At 35.4% G+C, this 21,480-nt stretch overlaps 1 protein-coding gene across 1 annotated transcript; it reads right to left on the reverse strand.

Moving 5' to 3' along the window:
- Positions 1-587: 587 nt before the first annotated feature.
- LOC129001429 (zinc finger protein Gfi-1b-like) lies at positions 588-21,066 on the reverse strand. The gene is made up of 7 exons (XM_054428688.1): positions 20,961-21,066; positions 12,243-12,400; positions 11,657-11,830; positions 10,896-11,041; positions 9,032-9,182; positions 2,575-2,708; positions 588-2,085 (listed from the first exon to the last, which is right to left on the reverse strand). The coding sequence occupies exons 2-7, from the start codon at positions 12,391-12,393 to the stop codon at positions 1,930-1,932; spliced, it is 912 nt and encodes a 303-aa protein (XP_054284663.1). The 5' UTR covers positions 12,394-12,400; positions 20,961-21,066; the 3' UTR covers positions 588-1,929.
- Positions 21,067-21,480: the final 414 nt, after the last annotated feature.

A 21,480-nucleotide genomic window follows, 5' to 3' on the forward strand; every position in this document is an offset into this window, starting at 1 on the left:
AAATTGAATTAATTTCAACCCGTTATTTTAAAATTACAATGTTGGTAAGAGGACGTCAAATAAATTGTGAAATAGTATATTACGTTACTAGTCCTGAAAATAAGTGTTTACCGGACGAGTGTGGTCGTTCCCGTGCGAGACGAAGTCGAGTACGGGATTACCATACGAGTCCGGTACACACATTTTGGACGAATTACGTACGATAGTTTACGCCATACTACTTAATTCGTACAAATCCTTATATATTTCCACCAACTAAAGGACTAAACATTACTAGTCATAACCTCTAAGAGAGGTTATGTTTTTGTTTATAACCAAATCATTGCCACGCAAATACAGTATAATCAGCTGATTGGTGTCCGGTAAAACTCATTGCAGAACAGTATTACGCAATGAAACCCCATTTGAATAAGCTGGCGGCAAACAGCTGTTTTCTGGACTAAATCCTTGCGTGGGAAGTTCGTCAAAATAATGTAGTGTGGCGTAAAGAACTTTCCAATTTGGGGAGATAACTCAATTTAGAACTAAATTGAAACGTAATAAACTCAATTTAGGAAGAATGAAATATTTTAAAGACATATGAAGCAATCTTCAAGAGAAAAAACTCACCCAAGTACAAAATAAAAAATCAAAAGTCAATTAGTGCACATTTATCTTGAGTAGTTATATTTATCACGAAACTTTTTTATTTATTTAAACTGACCCCAAGCTCTCCGACTAGTCAACAACTAGTTGTGATAGTTTGGACTAGACATTGTTATACACCTAACTTAACAGTATGGCAACTATCTACAGTCGAGTTATTTTAAGATTTTAGGCAGTGAATGCTTAACATTAGCCACAATCTAAACAAGTTCGACTTTAGGAAACTCATTGAGCTTTGGTCATAGGCCACACATGGACGGACTTTTAATTAATATTTTATAAGTAAAATTATAAGCGTTTACCAAGTAACTGCTCAAAAAATAAAGCTAGTATTGTTAGTCAACAATGGCATATTTAAAGCAAAATCTTAGAATCCTTTAAGGATTTTACTTAATGCACGTTTAATATAAATAAGTAAATTTAACAACTTATCCAGACTTCAACTATTCAAAGGTAACTGACGAACTACACGGATATTACATTTCTTAACTATAAAACGGAATGCACACTAAATTCACGGTTTTTACATAACTGTTGTTTTTTTACAGGTAACAAATACACGTGTAGAGGCTATAAGTGATTCTGTTAACAAATTTGTTTCACTATTTTGAGTAATCAGGATGTTGGATTACAATTAAACTTTTAAGTTCATTACAAGTATAGCGGTACTTTGAGACACTTTAATTTTCGTAGGGTTTAAATTCGTTCAATAAAGGTTTGGTAAACACTTAAAACACTGAATGACTCGTCACAGTCAATTTCCAACGTATGAAACATCAAATGGAACTTTAAAAGTTCATAACAGTTGTGAGATTATTAAATAAGGAACAAATAACTAGTTTCGACATGATGACAATACAGAAGGAAATTAGTCCCTAATAAGTACTTTTTAAAGTCTTTGCACTCTCCTTTTCAATCTTCTACTGGATGTACAGAAGAAAGAAAACAGCTCCTTATAAATACTTTTCAAAGCAGTTGTAATCTCCTTTTCCATCTTCTACTTGAGGTACAGAGGAAAGAAAATAGTTCCTATATGCTTTCAAAGTCCTTGCAATCTTTTACTTCCATCTTCCAGTAGAACGTACAAAATGTGGTAAAGAGTTCCACCCAGGTACTTTCCCTCCATCTTCTCTTAGGAGGTACAGAAGTATTGATGACGATACACAGGAAAAGAGTTTCTGAAAAATACTTTTCAGAGTCCCTCCGATCTCCTATTTAATCTTCCGACGGTACAGAATAAGGGAAAATGGTTCCTTACAGATACTTTTAAGAGTGAAATCCCTACTAGGAGGTACAGAAGTACTGTTGTGCTCTGGCAGGTAAGTTGACAGGTTCTATCTTGACCTCCTGATGGACCGGTGACTGACTGCTGCTGGAGACTAGGGTCTGCTGGGGAGGATACCCAGGGTGTTGACTCTCCCGGTGTCTGCGAAGGTCCACCTAGGGATAGCCAGAATGTTAGCTCTATTTAGTGCAAAACATATTGGCTGAAATGCTTGTTAAGATTATTTGGACCTTCTCCTAAATTTCACGAAAGGATTTGTAAAATGTGCTTAAAGAGAAATTCATTGTGAGCAGAAACTGGTGAAAATTCGTATTAGATGCGTTGAAAAAATCCGCATTCAGGAGAAGCTACAATTTAACTTTTAAATTCTGTTAAATTGTAGCTTTCCCCAAAGCGGATAAATGTTAAGTGCATCTTAAACGACTGTTCTTAAGAGTCCTTTCTAGAAATTCAGAAGAAGGTCCGAGTAATTTCCAAGTGCAACTAATCCAAATAAGTCGGTCATCTCCCGAAGAAAAAGATTCCAAACTCTTACTGAACTTTGAAACATATACCGATCAGGAAGATACCTTAAATTGTCAGCACTTCAGCTGACCCCATGATAAATCTATAAGAGTTTCTGTTTGTTCTATGGTGATAGTTACCTTCCTCTGGAACGCCTTCTCGCATAAGCCACAGGAGAAGGGCTTGTATCCTGTGTGTTTGCGCATATGCGTGATGAGGTTGGAGGATTGACTGAAAGCCTTGCCACATACAACACACTTGTGGGGCTTCTCGCCTGAAAAAAAAACCAAATAAATAAGTTTCAAATTTATGTATTGCTTTTAACATAGATTTCCCTGACAGAGAAAGTTCTTCACGGTTTAGGTGGATGTAGTGAAATCGCCACGGAATTTTAGGTACCACTTAATTTGGGAACCACAAAACGCAGCCTCTATACTGTCAACAGTACGGAACACAATACAATACGGAAGTCGACCTTGACCACTGATAAGAGATATGAGGGCTGCCTTCCAAGGTCATGTATGCGGGTGGTAATGATATAGACAAGGTGAGTAGGGTAAATCCTAACAAACCTTTGGATACATTGATTTGCTATATATTTCACAATTATAGCAATTTAAAATTATAGTGTGTTAGGTAAGCTTGTAAAGAGAAAATAGCTTTTGATATCACATCCAAAGACTCGAAGATACCTACCTAAAATGTTCAATGGTTGGATTCCTTTTAGTAATTAAATGTCAAATGTACCTATTTAAGTCATTCTCATATTAGGTTTGTTGTTTTAAGAATTCAATTGAACTTACGAATAACATTACTCATTACTGAGTGTAAACATTATATTGTCTACCTTATATTTCCATATTAAGATAATTAATCTAACAGAAGCTGTTACACAGTTTTCGATCTATGGCTTGGATCAAAATCCGTTGTATAAAAAAGTTTTGTCAGAGATTTGTTTGAGTTTATTTTCAAACTAATAGAATCATCATCGTAAAAAAAACTACACCTAAATGGGACTATAAGTTTCCCTCTTTGTAGTGTATTCTTAGTCTGAGAATTATGTTATTAAGGAGAACACATGAACGTAACGTTAAAACAACATAAGACAATACACAAAATTTCAGGATTTTTTTCTTATCCTTCCGTAGGCTTAAAGACTATAAATATATACACAATTCAATTAACACAATTTTTCAGATCATGATTACGAATCTCTTACTGTACAGTATTATTTGTTTAAGGAAGACGATCTTGTTGGTTTGCAACACGGTTACCAATCGATAGTAATTAGTAATTATTACTTATCACCGTCTGAACTAAGTTAATGCACCAATTACGTAATGTATATTCCTCCCTCTCCCAGCGGAGTGCATCAGATTTGTCGTGAGATGTCTCCTTTAGCGCGATCTCTTATGAATCATGCTTCGACCAATCATAACGACTCCTTTGAGACAGCAAGGTGGAGGGGGGGGGGGTTGATAGGTCTGCTAGAAAACGTATGACTAAGGTAATGAGGTTGTGTATGTACTGTTTCTCTATGGATAGACCTCTACGTACGTTCCATTCCCATATTAACATTTTTAACCAATTTTAGTACACCCGTCGCAGCAAACCAGCATCCTAGCGAATTCGATTTTTCTGGTTTGATTTTCAATAAAATATTTCCTAAAAATTTTCAAATTTATTATATTTTTAAATAACATTAATTCTAATGAGTAGTTAGGTTTGCTGCTTCAGGGAAAGTAATAAATTGGATTATTTTCTAGAAATGTTAATAGGCCTAATTAAAATGTATGAATAAAAAAATTTGCCAAATTTGATCAAAATACATCCCTAAACTATATTGTTCCTATAGTTACTCGAGCTGTCGTCCTACGGACACATACAATTTTTATGTTATGCTTTTAATTTATATTTACTCAAAACTCTTCTAAAACAACTAAATTAGAGTTCCGTATAAGTTTTTTAATGGTAGATAATAGTGTTCCTATACAGAAAGCCGGATTATTAGGATTTGATTTTGTGAAGTTTCTGGTTTAAACAAACGGTTCTCAAATATCTTAGACCTAGAAATGTAAAGAAAGAAGTACAAAGGTCCAGAACTACAAAGGTCGTGTTAACACAAATTTAGTCCGAAAAAATAATAAAAGTTTGTCGTGTAGCCTACCGGTAGAGAGTAATTCCATACTCCATAGTATATTTCCTCAGGTCATTTTAAGGATCGATTCCAGTCGGCAGCGTCGGAATGTGTGTCCAGGTCTATCATTATAAGCTACTTTCATAAATTGTCATTGTTGGATAAATAAATAACTCACCCAAAGAAGAGTGTTTTACTTAAAAAACTTCTTATGAAGAACACAGGGTGCTTTAACGTAGATCGCGTTGCTTTATAGAATTCATAGACAACAAAAATTCCATTTTATCTGGGTATAAAACGTTTTGCAAATACGAAAAATACCCTAAATCAACTACCAAGTTTACACACATACATATTGTAAATCTCGTTATTAAACTTATACAGTTGAAATTCGCCACAATATTAATGAATCGACAAGAATTGTTGGTAATGAAGGTAAATGAGTTTAGAATTTAACATTCAAAATGGAAATAAATTTAAATGTTTTAATTTAATGAAAATTGAAAATTAATGGTGATTTATACAAAGTTGTCATCCTTTTATGAATGTTTCTCACCCTGACACGATACTCTAGGAATAAAGAGTGCGAAAACGCCCTGTTTTTGAAACACCAACATTCTGCTTGTAAAATTATTTTTTGACAGAACCATTTTTTAAAACGTTCACGAAAAAATTGAGTATTAGGTAATTTCCAGAAAAGCTCTAATCCATAAAATGTCACCTCATGATCCGCAGCAAACAAACACCAACGTTCTTAACAAATTATTTTTATCGATTACTCATCAATCTTTACAACAAGAGGTTTAATTCATATCCGTCAACCAAAACCCAATCCAATCTAGGTAAGAGACTAGAAGCTTGGCTCGGTTACGGAGGTGAGCAAAGCAAACAAGTGATGGACAGTGGCGCGATCACTTGACACGACGGCAATTATTGTAATTATCACTTAGTTAATCGAACCCCCCCCCCCCACCATCACCCACTCCCCTTACACAACCTTAACTCCGTTCACGAGTAACGTTTACTTTTTATTTTTTTACAATTAAGATAGCTGTCCACACCTCAACTAATTTATGGATAAAGGGCGAAACGAAAGTAGTACAATGATCTGTGCAGCTTTGTTACTGACTAAGATATCCCGTACCTTTATCCAGGATATTTTATTAACGTCCCAATAATCAAGGACATATGGGCGAAGTTTCAAACCATCATAAAGCTGTCTGACCTTTCTCATAATCGAACCAGTAAATGTGTTATGGTAAGGCGAACACTACAACCACTTAGACACTAAGCTTAGAGGGTTTATTAAACCTGCATATCACCCAGGGTTTTTAGAGGTTCATTTTCACCACACTATTGTGGGGAAAATGTACCTCTAAAATAGGCTATCCTGAAGACACCTCTAAAATAATTACAACAAATTGAAATAAAAAATTGGAAAGTCGAAAGAAACAGTAAAAAATGGTTGAAAACAAAGGTTATCTAAATAACAAAGGCCTAGTGGTTATGCAGGAGAATTCAATAGAAAAAATCAACTTCCTAAAAGGGATCAAGCGAAGAGGGGTAGGACGATGGAGGAGCAGAGGAATTCAATAGAAAGAAGCGAAAAGGGGGGCAAAAAGCAACACACGCCGTCAAAACAACATAATCACAGCTGTGGAAGGTACAGGAAGCCAGTAATGAAAGACGCGTGCCTAGTGGCAGGTGTACACAGTGAGCCGACAAACTGCCGACCCATTTCACTCTTACCTGCGTTCTCAAAGAGCCGTAAAAACGCTCCAATCTCCATAATCCGCACCGGTTTAACGGCCAATACGGTTTGTTATGTTTATGAGCTACACCTGCGCTGGTAAATTGTTTGTAAGACTGTTTATCGAACAAGTTGAATGTGTGACATTCAATAACTGGTTGCAGTTGTAGTAATTAAAGATTTTATATGTAAAATATGTTATAAATCATATATGAATAAATATAGATTTTTTACAAGCGATTTACATGGGATTTGTAAGATAACAAATGTCCTATTTAGAATAACAATAAATAATTAAGGGATAAGTAAGTAAATTGTGTACATCCAAACAAAAAACTATTGAAAATCGATTCAACTGCAACCTCAAGATCACAAAATAAGACTTTTTTAGTTTTTGATCATGTAAACGAGTCGTTCGTCAGCTAGACAACTAATTAAACGATAACATGTCCATTAACAGTTTAACAAGCTCTATCGAATTGTCATTAAAGTATGTTTTCGTCCCCGGTGTTTAGATGAAAGTTTTCTCCAATACTATTGTCAATATAAAATTAACTTCACTGCTTTATCGTATATGTTTACCCCGGTTTGCGTGTTCATTCAGCGATGTTTAGATTGTACTGTTCCCTTATCACTTGTCCTGATCCCTGATAAATGATTTTGATAACTTCGTGTTAACCTCTGCTCAATCACGGTTTTTCTCACGGGGTCGGCAAAAATAGATTTCTATTTGTAACTTATTGTTGTAGCATTAGTACCAAAATGGACAGTGATGACAGTAATATGCTTATCGACTTATTGCACTTTGTAGTGAGGGTAAATGGTCACAACCAAACAGAATAGTGTCCTTATTCTCTTATTCAAACTCCAATATTTAGCACATTTATAGAAAATGTTATGTGTAATTCTTATGAGATGAATTACTGATCAATACAACCTAACCTTACTTGTGTTTATTTGAGCAAAGTATAAAATTATGTGAAGTTTTTTCTAATCTAATTTCAATTACCGGTAATTCAAAATATTTAAAATGTGTGAAAATATTTTGTACGTGTATATAAATGATATAGTATTTTAAATCTTGAATAAAAAATATTTGTAAATTAGGTATAAATGTGTAAAACCTTATTAAATACAATAATTTCTAGTTTGATATTATTGTATGCTGAAACGATAACGCTCTATGAAGTATATAACGAGTCAAATGGCAAAAAATGGTTTATATTTTATATGCTTGAAAGTTTTACCTAAAGTACTTCAAAGAGAAAATAAAATTAACTTCACTTAAAAAGAAAAGAGAATTCGCCTTCGAGTACATCAAATAGAAAATAAAATTAGGAAACGCTAAATTACATAAAACATTACTCGTGCATGCACATACGGCCTTCAGAAAAGTGTGTCAATGCAATCAATGAAGCTAAATATTGAAATCGAGAAATGGAAGCTCTGAAAGGTTCTAATCAAATGAACAACGTTGTAATCAACCGCTCAAATATGCAAGCTCCGAGGAGGGGAATTAGGAAGACGCCTGGAGGTTGTGAATAATAAAGGACGATTTGTTTTAATTATTCCAAGACAGGTGGACGGTCTCATGCGAGTCGTAACATGTCATTAGTAGTCCCTACCTAGGGAAATCTCTACGTCCCGCGGTGATCGAAATCGATCCGATTATTTGTAATTGGTATCGGGGTTTAACTTTGATAATGCGACCTAATGGGTATACTACCCAGACTGACCATAGTAAATACCAAACAATCTGTGCAGTTGAGAAACAAATTTTGGTTGCGAAAGAAAACTGTAAACTAAGAAATAAAAATTATCTTTGTCATTTGAAAAGGCATTTTCATTTGGACTACCGTTAGTACCGTTCTCTCAATTACCCGACATTATAGAGACAATGATAGATATTAAATGGAGTTGGTTCATAATGTTGTTTCATGTGAAAGCCAACATTTGTTAATGCTGAGCTGTAGTTATATTCCTGTGTCCAACCAGAGGAGAGAGGGTCCAAGAATCTTAAGATAAGGTCTTTTCCTATCAGTAAGTATTTCAACTACACTACGTTTCGGGAGTTTCCTTACGTGGTGTAGTCAAAACACTTACCAAATGGAAAAGCCATTATTAACTTTAAATTAACATTCACAATGAAGAGTCTCAAAAAAACAGGTCTAAAAGTTGCTATAAATTAGACTTTGTAAAAAATTTGGTGTAAATAGCACACTGCATATCGTACAAATGTGATCATGCAATGAACTCTCGATGAAGACCACCTGACGAAATCGGACATGATTTATTCAATTGTCGTCTGACCATCCAAACCTCGGGAAACGCCCTGGTTCACGTTATATTATTCACGCCGGCCGCCTTTGACCAAGCTTATACTTTAAGCCTTAGGCAATTCCCGTTGCTTATTAATCCTAGCTTGGTCTACAATTTGCGATAATTTTTTTAACTTGTCCTTACAAGAACACGCAGTTCTTCTATAATTTATTGTACTTTATTGGAAACACGTGAAAGTTTGTCTTGACGAATACTTTGTTTTCTAACTATTATTCAATATGCATTTCCCTCACCTGTGTGTATGTAGGTGTGTTTCTTCATGTCGGACTTCTGGTGGAACCTCTTCCCACAGAACTGACAAGGGTAGGGCCGCGTATCCGAGTGTATCAGCAGATGTGTGTAAGTGTATACAACATGATACAAGACTCACCTGTGTGTATGTAGGTGTGTTTCTTCATGTCGGACTTCTGGTGGAACCTCTTCCCACAGAACTGACAAGGGTAGGGCCGCGTATCCGAGTGTATCAGCAGATGTGTTGTCAACGTTGACGATCTCTTGAACTTTTTTCCACACTGTTTGCACTAGAACAAATTACAAATTACGTTAATTATACGTTAAGATTATCGATATTTCAATTCAATTCCTTGTATTTTATACACTTCTTTGCCCTCCAGTACGCGGCAATCTTTTATCAAAAGTTTTCTATGCTTGTGGGTGTAGTTAGGTATTGTTTATGATCGGTAATTAAAGTTTTTTTTTTTTTTTTTTAAAGAGGTTGGCGGCCTCTTTTAACCTTGCATTTGCCCGTCCACATAGACTAAGCGCCCGTGCGTGGATCGTTTGCAGCAAAGCAAGGAGTGAGCCGGTACAGTACAAAGGTGAACTGTACTGATATAATGTTATCGGCAGTGACCAGGATCCGAACCCACGACATCGCTGCCTTGGGCCCGAAGTCCGCGACGCTACCGACTGAGCCACCGACTCCCTAAAGTCTAGTCTATCATTAAAGTTGTTCTAGTGATTAGAGCAGTAAAGTTAAGTCCACTAGATTTTACTAGGGACTAGTTTCACATCCAGCTAATTACGAAATTATTGAACTACATGAAAATATCTTGGTCTGATTATACGTATCCCTGTATGCTACTGATCGAAAAGATAAACAAACAAAAACTATAGGTTTTTACATGTGGGGTTTTTTCTATTTATAGAAATCCTTTCCCACTAAAAGCTATACGTAAAGACTATTTTCCACCCTATTGTAAACACCGAGATACAATATATCAAATTACATAGTACGACCCTCTACTCTTTACAAAACCTTAACTGAATCATTTCAACCCAATTATCTCTCCGCGAAGGACGATGAAATCCATTCAAATCAATGACAACTGTCGTCAGCGAGCCTTACAAATATCCCCGGATCGATATAATTCCCTGTAGGTTGATAAGTGCGGGGTGGAGCTCATAATCAACTTGTCTCGCCATTCAGCATTTCAATCGGTGGTGATTCGAAGGAGGATTTCACCGAAGCGTCAAAGCATGAAGGTTCCGCTCTGAAGCGGGGTTGCCACCACAGCGGGTGTTTCCAAAACAAACCGACCCATCTGGGGTTAAGTGGTGAAGAATGCATAAAAAATTATATATAAGTTAGATCTTCCAGAATATCACTGAATATAACATTAAATAATTTAACTCCTGACATATCCACGAAAAATTGAATGGAGCACAAAGTATGACCGCTTTCCCAATTAATTGTAATATTACAATATTTAAAGATTTCACTGGCATTGAAACAAATAAAATAGCAGTTTTAAATATGCATTGAACCCCTTTAAAAACATGTTCATATGCGAGCAACTGATTTTAAATTAATTGAGCCTACTTCTATAAATATTCTTCATGGAATTAAAATCGAAATCGAGGCTTGAATGTGAGTATGCCTTTGAATAGTGAAGAGTTTCATTCCTTCAATAGGCTGTATTTACTAGATCACTCATACTTCAAATATGCATTTTATTTAACATGTTGTTATTCAATCCAAACAATGTTTTACGGTTTAAAAGGGTCCGGACTTGGGGTTTCTTCGTTCAGTTTCCTGGTTTTATTTCAAGGAAACTAGCTACAATCATTACTAAAAGTCATGCAAACCTAGAGTAGAGAGGCTGTAACATCGAAGTAAATAATATAACCTATTGTATTATTAACTTCTATGGACTGTAAATAGAGTTAGTACGAGTAGTAATGGACTGCAACATCTAACCCGTTACTCCTGCCACCATGATTTTTATTCGTACCTGAAATGTCCTCTCGGCCGGAGATACTGTGGAGGTCGCAGGTTGCTGAGGCTGGGGTGTCTCCTCTTTTTCACACTGAGTCGCCGGTGACCATATCTCCAGGGGTCGGCGGGGCTTGATACACAGGTTGAGGGGCATATCCTCATCTGCAGACAAGCAGGAGTCGGTTACAGAATTGAATTTAGTGTGATCCATAGTCAATGGTAAAATGATAATAAAAAGGCAGCATATGAGGGTTGTACTTGGAAACAATTTTAAACAGTTTGAGTTTAAATGAATAAGAGTTAACGTTATGCAATTGTTTACGTTATGTGGAATGCAAATATGCACACAGTATTTTACATCCCCAATCAATTCAACGTAACAGTTTGCTCTTAAACAATGCTAAGCGACAAACTGTCTACAGATTTTATGGAAGATACGGAAGTTGCATACAATTACTTTAATGTAACTGTTGACATAATAATTATTATTTAACCTATCGCCAAATACAATAATTGAGTCTTAAACTAATTAGTACTAAATGTGTTATAAATTATTTTTCTAACAAAACGAAAGAATTTGAATTTGATTCAACTCTGATACCCAGTCTCAGCCTAAGGGTACCTATTCAAAGTAAGTACAACACATGATGCAGTCTAACTAGCGACGGGGTAAAATACTAATCTGGACTCTATAAGAGTTGTATGTTGAGACATACTAGAACGTATGATGGCTTGTTTTTTTTTTGTACACATATGTTATCTTGATCTTTCACTGACCTGTCTTCGCTTTCTCGGGCGTGTACCCTGTGTCGGAGCCCGCCCTGTCGGGGCTGAGGTCCTCTGGAAGGGTTGACGCCCATGGGGGTAGGTACAGCCTGGAGGGTGACGCGAAAATGGATGGCCAGAAGTACGGTAATGGTAGTGTAGGGGCTAGATAAGGCACTGGTACATCTACAGGACAGAATATGATGCAAATTTAAAATAAAGTGGAGTTCATGCTAAAGAACGAAAATAGAAAAATACAGTAATGCTATAGCGAAATCACTTAGCACTTATGCTTTGTTTAACAGATATAAATACTTTCTAAAAATACTTCTAAAGAGTTGTTAACACTTTAAGCACACACTAAACAAATTCAGAAGTAAATTAGTTATGTTATTAACTGTGTTAGTTAACTAGGGAGCAAACGCTGTTAATTTGGACTGGCAGTATTTGTTGCTTAATCCTTTAACCCGTTTGTGTGCCTGCTCTATAAATCCTTGAAAATGCCATACACGTACAAAATTAAAGAACCACACTTACACACACACACACACATAAAATTATGCTAAAGGCTTGGAAGGAAGTAGAAAGTTCTTCTCACCAGAGCGCTGTCCCCAAGGCAGGACTAGAGGGGTGGCAGGCGCCGAGTGTGGTGGGGAGGGGGTAATAGTCATCCCTGGTGAAGTAGAGGTGGGGGAAGCTCTCTGAATGACGGACTCACTCTCTGGGTCGCCCGTCACTGGTGGGGGCATCGCCGTCCTGCAACAAGCAAAGGAGTCTCATAGCACCGAAGTCTCTTTGCACCTAAAGTATTCTAACAGCAAAATGTCGTAAAACCTAAGCAATACACAACAAGCTGTTAACGTACAGGGATCCTAAGTCCACACCCTTATAAAAAGCACAAAAATGGCACATTATGGTATACGAAAAGTCACATAGCACGAGTTTTATTACAGTCTCATAACAACTCAGAATTGCGTAAGACTCCACAGGGGGTAAAATCTGTGAAAATCTGTGCTGATATGTCAGTGAAGGGAGTGTGATTTTCGTATTCGAGTAAGACTGCATCTGATGTACGCACATAGTGGCGTCCCCATCTTAAATAATTGATAATTTATTAGTATTAAGAATTAAGAATATATTGTGGCACCAAAAATATATGCATGAAATGTATTAAATAAATAAAAATGCCTTTATTTCTGAGCGTCTCCCAGTACAGTTTTTGAAACAAGTTTGAAACGACAACAGAGAAGATGTTAGTGAGAACATCTTCTGAGAACGTTTGAAGAAATATGAGTTATAAGTTAGTATATGAGTTAGCATGAGTACTTACGAGTAGTATTAGTAACTTAGAGTTATGGCCATGAATTTTAATTTTAATAAATTTTTTTGGTCAAATTGAGCCAGAAGTATCTAAAAAGGGGAAATGCACTAAGACAACACATAAGATTAACACATGAGATTAACAGTATGGAAAACATATGTCAATGGGGAGAACCAGTTGAAAAGAGTCAAATAGAGAACAGAATAAAAAAACTAACAAGAAAAAACACTTACAGTCAATAACTAACATTTTACAGTCAATTAATGCCAAAAACCCTGTAAATTAGTCTGATTATTAATACAAAATTTAACATGTTGATGCAAATGAATTAAAATAACAAAAAAAAACCTATAAATTATTTGATTTGAAAAAATAATATAAAAATATACTTGATTAAAGCCGGAGATAACATTAAAGTATTGATGAGTAAATTTGCAACGTATTAAAGCTGAAAATGAAGAGCTATTACCTGCGCCAGCAAAACATCTCTACCGACTGACTAGGGACTATTGTAGATTCAATAGATACAGACTTTGTACACGAATCTCATTGTGATTAAAATCAGACAAAAAACCACCCAGCTTTCCATCATCTGCTTTCCACCTGTGTATTGTTCAGGAGTTTTATAGAGAACAGCTCAGTTGGAGTTAAGGCAGTTGAAGAGATAATCGCTGTTAAAAACCCGTTAAACTGAAGTGATAAATAAGCTTTAATATATTTCAAAAAGAGTTGTAGAGAAGGATCTGATCTTGTTGGTTTTCTAGACATGTTTACTGACTGAGTGCCGAGGCCACAGAAAACATACAACTCGAGGCTAGCCACAGAGTATATTGTTGTCAACTCAACTAGCCGCAACCCACACAAATGAACCTCTGCTCCATCATGTGCCATCAATGATTGCACACTTACAGACCATACAGATGTTCACAAATCAAATCAACTCTCATCAAATCAGAGGCAGCTGTCATGTACTAGGTAGTGATTCGCTGTCAGTGATTACAGCTGTGTTCACACACAATGACATTCCTACAAATCGACTATGTATCGAATCGTCTCAAAGGTAATTGCAAAATGTCTCCAACTTTTCAGCCGGTTTGCACTCAGTTGTGTGAACGCATGGCAAATAAATTGCGTAATTGTTTTGTTTAAGCAACCCACCAGGCAAATCGTTGAACATGTTTCTATTTATCACAATTTTTTTTAAGGTGAAACATTTTTTGTATATGTGATGTAAACAAATATAGTTTTCACCACACTATGATGTTTTAGCTGTTTTACATACGTTAATTGGTGGCTGAAAGTTACGTTTTTTGGCCACGCCAGCTGTCATCGTCATTTGGGGACCGAGCAAGTTTTTACGTCCATAAAAAAATCAGCTGCCCGCTTACTTTCTTAAAACATGAATGCATATTAAATACACAATCAGTATCTATAGCATTGCAATAGAATTGTTTTACTGTCACCGCTGCCTAGCAACTATTAATTATTATTTTTGCTGATTCCTCAAATTATTTCTCCACATAACTAAAGTTGTAGTTGTGTCGACTATCAGTGTGCATTATTATTGTGGTGAATAGTGGTACTAGGGTATAGTGTGGTGAAAAGTTTGTACCACGGACCGAAATGGTTTTGCAACTCTAGAACTATCTTGAGCCGACAAATCCTCATTTTCGGCCCTAGGTAGCAAAAACAAATGTTTTTATACACACGTTGCAGGTCTAAAATAGCATTTTTAGACCTACTTCCAGTGGAGTAAAAAGCGTTTTCTGCCCATAGGGAGTAAAAATCAGATGTTTTCAACTCATTTATACATTTTGATTGAAAACAATTGCATGTATCGTAATTATTATGTATCTATTGTAGTTAATTATTGTCTTGTTGTAAATACCTTGAATATTGATGGTATAATTTACAAAATCAAAATAGACGATTGAATACTTACTAAAAAGCTGCTTGCTTATATTAGCAAATTAAATTGAAAACAAGCTAGAAGTGGTTTTGAGAGGTTAAAATTAAATGAAAACCATTTTCTTTTTGTAACATAATTCGTTCATTTAATGGTGCAATGTTGATGGTAAACATGTATTTCCATCGCTCATTTACCAAGAGACACTTTGGGCCATAACGATGAAATATACTATGAGAAATCAGGAGTGAGAATCTGACCTCATCAACGGTTGATGATAAAAGTGAATCATACCCAACGCACAGATCTACATTGTAGGCCAATATCTACTGGGAAATTAAATACGGCTTGGGAGTGAAATGGGCTGTTTTGTATGTTTCAAAGAACGTAGGCATTTTAAACTATAATTTTACCAAACCAGCAACTACCAACTTTACAGGTAAGTACCTCGACTCACAACTAAACAAAGCGGTGACCTAACCTAACACACAACTTCGTATTCTACATAGGAATTAACCACAGTCAACAATAACGGATGAAATCTCCAACATACATTAAGCATGTACCATTAATTTAATTACTCACACAAATATAGGGAGTATTGTAGGAATTCCAAGCATTTCGGACAAGAATAAATCTCTAGTTAAACCAGAACCTTGGCCTTGGTTTAGACTTTCGACTGTTTCGATTCAATTCAAATTCTATTATCAATTACTCAGAGGCCCTCTAGGGTAACATAGGCCTAGTTGTGCGTATGTCGGCCTTAGAAACATCATTCGCACCTAAATTCGCTCTGGTTCTATCAGAAAAATACAAATATTCCAATTGTTAAGTCGTAACTCAAATATCTTTATATTTAAAATTCCAAACTCCATAATAACGTCGATAAACATTTCACATAAAACTAACCAAAACACCATGTTCTTGGCTACAAAATCTAAAAAACCAATGATCATTATAAAAATCACTATAGGCATCTTAAAATGTCTTCTACACTGCGAAAAAAGAAGAGTGCTAACTCCTTTACCAAATAAGTGTGTCGAAATTGGTTTCAATATATAAACATAAGATTCCATAATTGCACGAAGATCAAATCGCTCTTTTGTAAATCCATTAAAATGATCGTGATGGCAGTTGCAATAAATAGCTGGTGTGATGTGTAAGGTCATGAATTTTAGTGGTTGGTTGTCGTAGAAGTCAATTATACTGATATAGAACATATAGTTTGAAATTTCAGTTTGTTGTTCTTAGCTTAGTTATTTAGTAACGGAATGGCCAAAAACCTAGCCTTGTTACTATCTAAAGTTGTAATTTTTTGACAGTGTCGTTGATTAATAGCCCGATAGCAAAAGCAGTTTAAGTCCAGTATGGACTCAACTTAGGATCGAACCAGCGACCTTCATGTTTGAAGGCAAGCACTTCAACCGTTTGTCATATGAATAGGCTCGTATGTTCATACAAATGAAATTAACACTCGGAAAATTCTACTGTATTATTTAATACGCTAAAAGGCTGCTATCTGAAATGGTTTGATCTGAAACACCCATAAGGGAATATGTTTACACGTTCCCTTCAGGGTTCACTTCAGAGTATATTTTTGTTGGCAGAAATTTTACTATTTTTTCCAACCGATTAAAACACATTAACTGCTAATAATATTTAATACTTTTATATTTGGCTAAAAAAACATAAACATGAATATAATCATGTAGGCCTATATGGAATGTTTAATTTATCTTTAAAGGAATAAATTGAATCCGATAAATTTGTTTCGCCTATAATCTGTTTCGCCGCGATCGCGGAAGACGTTGATGAAATCCACGCGAACGCAAAAGATCTACACTATACACTATTATAGGAGTTGTCACTATTCATGCGTGATCGTGGAAGATGTCCAGGATTTTATAGCGACCGCGGTAGTCAAATATTATGTCCCCACAAACTCGGACGATCTTCACGATTTCGTCATGATAGAAGGAGACGAAGATGATGTCTCCGCACTCGCACAAGATGTTCACTATTTCTCCGTGGCTACAGGAGTCTTTCATGATTTCGCCGTGATCGGAGGAGACCTTGGTGGAAGGTGGAAGTAAATATGGGAGGAGACGAAGATGATGTCTCCGCAAATGATGTGTGCGCAAGATGTTCACTGTTTTCCGCAACTACATGAGACATTCATGATTTCACCGCGATCGCAGAAGACAAAGGTTATCTCCGCGATCGCGCATGATGTTCACTATTTTACTACGACTGCAGAAGAGGCCTACAATTTGGGCCGTGATTACCAATTTGGAATAAACCGATTATAGTAGCCTACACCAATTAATATATTTTAAATAAATTATTTCCAAAACTACCCAACTTTGATCCTATGCCCGAAGGTAAACATTTTTATCCAACCTGAAATAAATGAAAAATGTATGGCCCGACCTATGTATGACCCCTAATATTATTATAAAAACAATTTATTTATTAACTAGTCTCCTAGGTATTTTTGCCGATCATATTGCTGGAAACAATAGGTCAATTAATTGAGTTGGAGCAATTCTAAATCCTAAGTTCCGACCTTCGATGAATCAGAATACAGAGGGTCCTCTTTGGTGAGAGCCGCCGGGGCCTCGTAGATTCTAAATATGCCCCTGAAAGTTAAACGTGATTTTTTTATCAAAAAGAAGTTCACTCATAAGTTACATCACTTGAATTCATACAAATGTTTTTATGACTCGTCTAGGAAAGCGCGATCAAAAGGCGTAATCTTGTGCTAGCTCTACTGCTGGGTAGGCAAAATGTCAGTAAAAAGTCAAGCATACTGACATCCATACTTCCATATTATAAACGTTTGTTCAAACCAAAGCAGCACAATGTAAAATTATATATACATATTGTTTGCTTGATGTGCATAGTTTTACAAAATCATTTCTTATTCTTAGCAACATCAAAAAATTATGCCATATTTTCATAAATAGATTTGTTTGAAAAAAAAATACAAAATTGGGAACCTAGGTTAGCAAGAGCTCTTTTTTGTCACCCAGAATTTACGCCGGTTGCAGCTATAAGATATTCCGGTTAAATTAATGAGTATTCCTATAAGAAAAGACACTAAATATGAATAATTAATACTCTACATGGGCTCGTCAATGGACACGTCGTCCATTTTGTTTCTGGGGAGTTACGAAGCTTCACAAGTTGAATCTGTGCTCAACCAGTGTTGCCACACCTCGGCACAGATTACCTGACACGTGTTGCTGTAAGGTTTCCCAGCCTGCTGACAACATGAAATTACTACTTTGCCCAGGAATCGCAGCTTGTTTTAAAAACTTTAAGTTTAAATTATTACAGTTATACGTAAAATATAACTTGTAAAGTGGATATTATATTACATGTAGAATCACACTACGCTGTCGTATCAGGTTGCGTATTATTAGTGAACAACGAGTGTTGAATGGATACAGTGACAGATAAGTGCTGAGTAGATCAGCTGTGGTTCATTAGCACAACGATGGAGGTCAGCTGGGTCCATTTTCAAACCATGAAAAAGTTCTGACTTTTCCCAGGAAAAATAATAACATTGTATTCAATTTAAAATAAAAAACGTCACCAATATTTTAATGAACTTTATGTTTTATTAACTATTTTTAAACACTGCGTACACTATCAGAAAAGAAAATGTATAAAAAATTAACGTTTTCCAACTAAAGTTTTTTTTTAACAGGTTGGCAACATCATTTTTGCATTAGGGATTGGTCGGGATTGCGACGAACATCCGAACCATGTAAGTGTCAATGTGAAAAATATTTAATCTTTCAATGATACATCACATACACTGAATCTCTCATTATATAACGTTTCTGAGATCACAGTAGCAAATTGGAGTATGATGGCCATAGGCAATATTCAAAACAAGCGCCAATTTTTTCAAATTATTAATACAGAAAGTTTTTTATTTATTTATAAGTCACAGATAAAAAACAAATATGTATGTTTATTTTTAAAGCCAACATACACTGACGGTCAAATATGTATACATTAATTTCAACGAACAGTGTTCTTGGCCTTTGGGGATATCAAAACGAATTAGTAAATCGGTCCCGGGTTTAAGTAATGCTACAAGACCTACCGTAATAGCTTAATCCTCATTTGAAAATCGGATTACCGTCTAAAGCTATTTAATTTTTTTTTCAGTTACAAATCAAAAGCACATAAAATGTTACTTATAATGTCAATTGAGGTGTTAACCTTACAAAACAAATCACATAAGTTGTTGGGAAATTGTTCTAAATTCAGACTTTCTGATAACTTTAAGATTGGCGGTTTTAGCGAGTCTTTCAGTGCTATTTTAGCAAAATCTATAATTAAATAATCATAAATAATAAAAACGTTCAAGATCCAAAAATCGATTTTTAGGACGTATCTATACGTAAATGAAATATAGGACGACAGTAGCTCAATAAGCTTTGATATTTTGTTATTAGTTGTAAAATTTATGTAAAATTATTTACTGCATTTTTGTATCAACAGTTTAGTTTAGATTTTTATTACATTGTCTGGTAATAAAAAACAATTTGATCAATAAATAAAATAGTAATATGACAATAAAGATTTCTGATTTCAAAACTCTAATAAATTTAGTAATGAACACAAGATGTGCACTTTTGTAAAATTAGTGATGGAATTCTTAAAAAAAATTATATAGGGTAACTTTAAATTTTATTTCCACTCACTTCTGATAGTCAGGTTTAAACAAAGGTAGGCACTAAGCACACTGTAATTAAGTTTATAGTGAATTGGCGGCTTGATAGCAAATAGTACGGTTTTAATTATCACACAGACATACTTTAATTTATGTTTACAACATGCCAACTGCCAACGTATTGCACAAACACCGTGTGGATGGTAAAAATTACAAAATATTCACAAGTTGTATTGAAGTGTAGTAATGAACAGAATAATCTAAGCGTTGTTAAAACAATTGGTAGCATTATAAATGGCGATCGCCGTTGAAATGAATAATTAAATAAATATTTGAATTGACTAAATTATGAATCCAGCCCTATAACGTCTTTAACAATGTTAACTAAATTATTAAGTAGAAAGCTGTATACAATGCACAAATTTACTTCTGTAAAATATACTACTAATATGAAGTTGATTGTTGTAACAAAGTCATGATTTTCAGCAGTAGTATAAACATAAATTCGAATAGTATCGTAAACCATAATGTACAATACATTTTTAGTAGTTTTAGAGTATCATTTTAAAAAACTGTTAAATAAAATGTAAAAATCTTGATGGGTTAGGTTGCTATCTGATTAAAACGCAGCAATTAAAACTGTGAACATATGGCTGCAACACTTACTGCTTCAGTGACATAAATTGCATCATGGAAAACAACCAATCCCATCTATTTGTCTCCTATACTACAAGGAATTTTGGAACTAAATTAATTATATTAATTGTTTTAAATGATCATTGGAGAAACAAGTACAGCCTACAGACGAAAGTTGATCTTTGTAAAAAAAATACTGACTAATATTTCTCAGCTAAAGGATGAAAATGCTCTCCGTGCGATTACCTTTTATCATATAGGCCCTACTTATTCAAATGATCATTGCAACATATAATATGCTACACTCTGTTAATTTCTGTACGAATATCTCCCTTTTTTGCGATTTGTTGTTATACAACTATCCAACTTTAGGTTGCACCGTCTGTTCTTTTCTTTGTACATTTACTTGAGTTATTTAATCTGCAAGTTAACGTAGCCTATCATTATTTAATTAGCTAAGACAGTCCCATTGCATGTTTGGCTAATGAATTGTTTGATAAAAAAATTGTAAATCGGTTTGTTTGGACCGTTAGTAGCAAAATAAATAAATATGTTATTACTCCGAATTAATAATGATTTTGGCAACCTCATCGACTCTTGGCTCCATTTACCAATAACAAGTTAAAGCCAGTATTTCGTAAAAAGAAAATAAAGGTTTACTTGGCCTTTTACTTATTTAAAAATAAAATTTTTTAACATTTGTTCCAACCATAAGCTAAGTTTTTATGTAGACAAAATGTAAAGTAAAAAGTCTTGACCTTACCTTAAAGCTAGTAACTACGGAAAGGCACTCATACCAGTAGAGACCTCGAGAGAAATCCAAACACACAAGATTGCGGACACAAACCACAGAACCTCACGGGTCCGCGGCGCGGCAGCGACTGACTCCGCCCCGCAGATTGAGGCTCAGATTCGGCCAGCTCGCTGTGATTGGCCGAGAGCACGCATTGTTGCCACGCAACCGTCAGCGCTCAGCCAATCGGAGGCCGCCGCGGCAACAATCACTAGCCAGCTGTGTCCCGCGACGCGCTCAATGGGCAATATGGCTGTAGACCACTTGGAACCGCTCTTCGCACATCGCTAGCTAGAAGTAGGGGAAACTATATGGGTCCTATATTTAGTATGGGTAGTAATAGTACATCGATGGTTATGCCTTGGTTGGTTCTAATCCGACCAACAGTAGGTTATATAATCAATCATAACATTACACCCCCCCCCCCCAAAAAAAACAAAAAAAAACATAGTAATAGACTAGGGAAAGGTCCAAACCAAAGAGAAAACTA

This window comes from Macrosteles quadrilineatus, unplaced genomic scaffold (genome assembly GCF_028750875.1).
Source record: "Macrosteles quadrilineatus isolate MER2022 unplaced genomic scaffold, UCM_ALF_1.0 Scaffold_8__2_contigs__length_117827958, whole genome shotgun sequence".
NCBI classification, from domain to species: domain Eukaryota; kingdom Metazoa; phylum Arthropoda; class Insecta; order Hemiptera; family Cicadellidae; genus Macrosteles; species Macrosteles quadrilineatus.

Coding starts and splice junctions, on each gene's coding strand:
- LOC129001429 (XM_054428688.1), bottom strand. CDS start 12,393: ATGCCCCCACCAGTGACGGGCGACCCAGAGAGTGAGTCCGTCATTCAG. Junction 2,709..9,031: donor ACACACCTACATACACACAG/GTGAGTCTTGTA, acceptor TTTTTTTTTCAG/GCGAGAAGCCCCACAAGTGT. Junction 2,086..2,574: donor AGAAGGCGTTCCAGAGGAAG/GTAACTATCACC, acceptor GGCTATCCCTAG/GTGGACCTTCGCAGACACCG.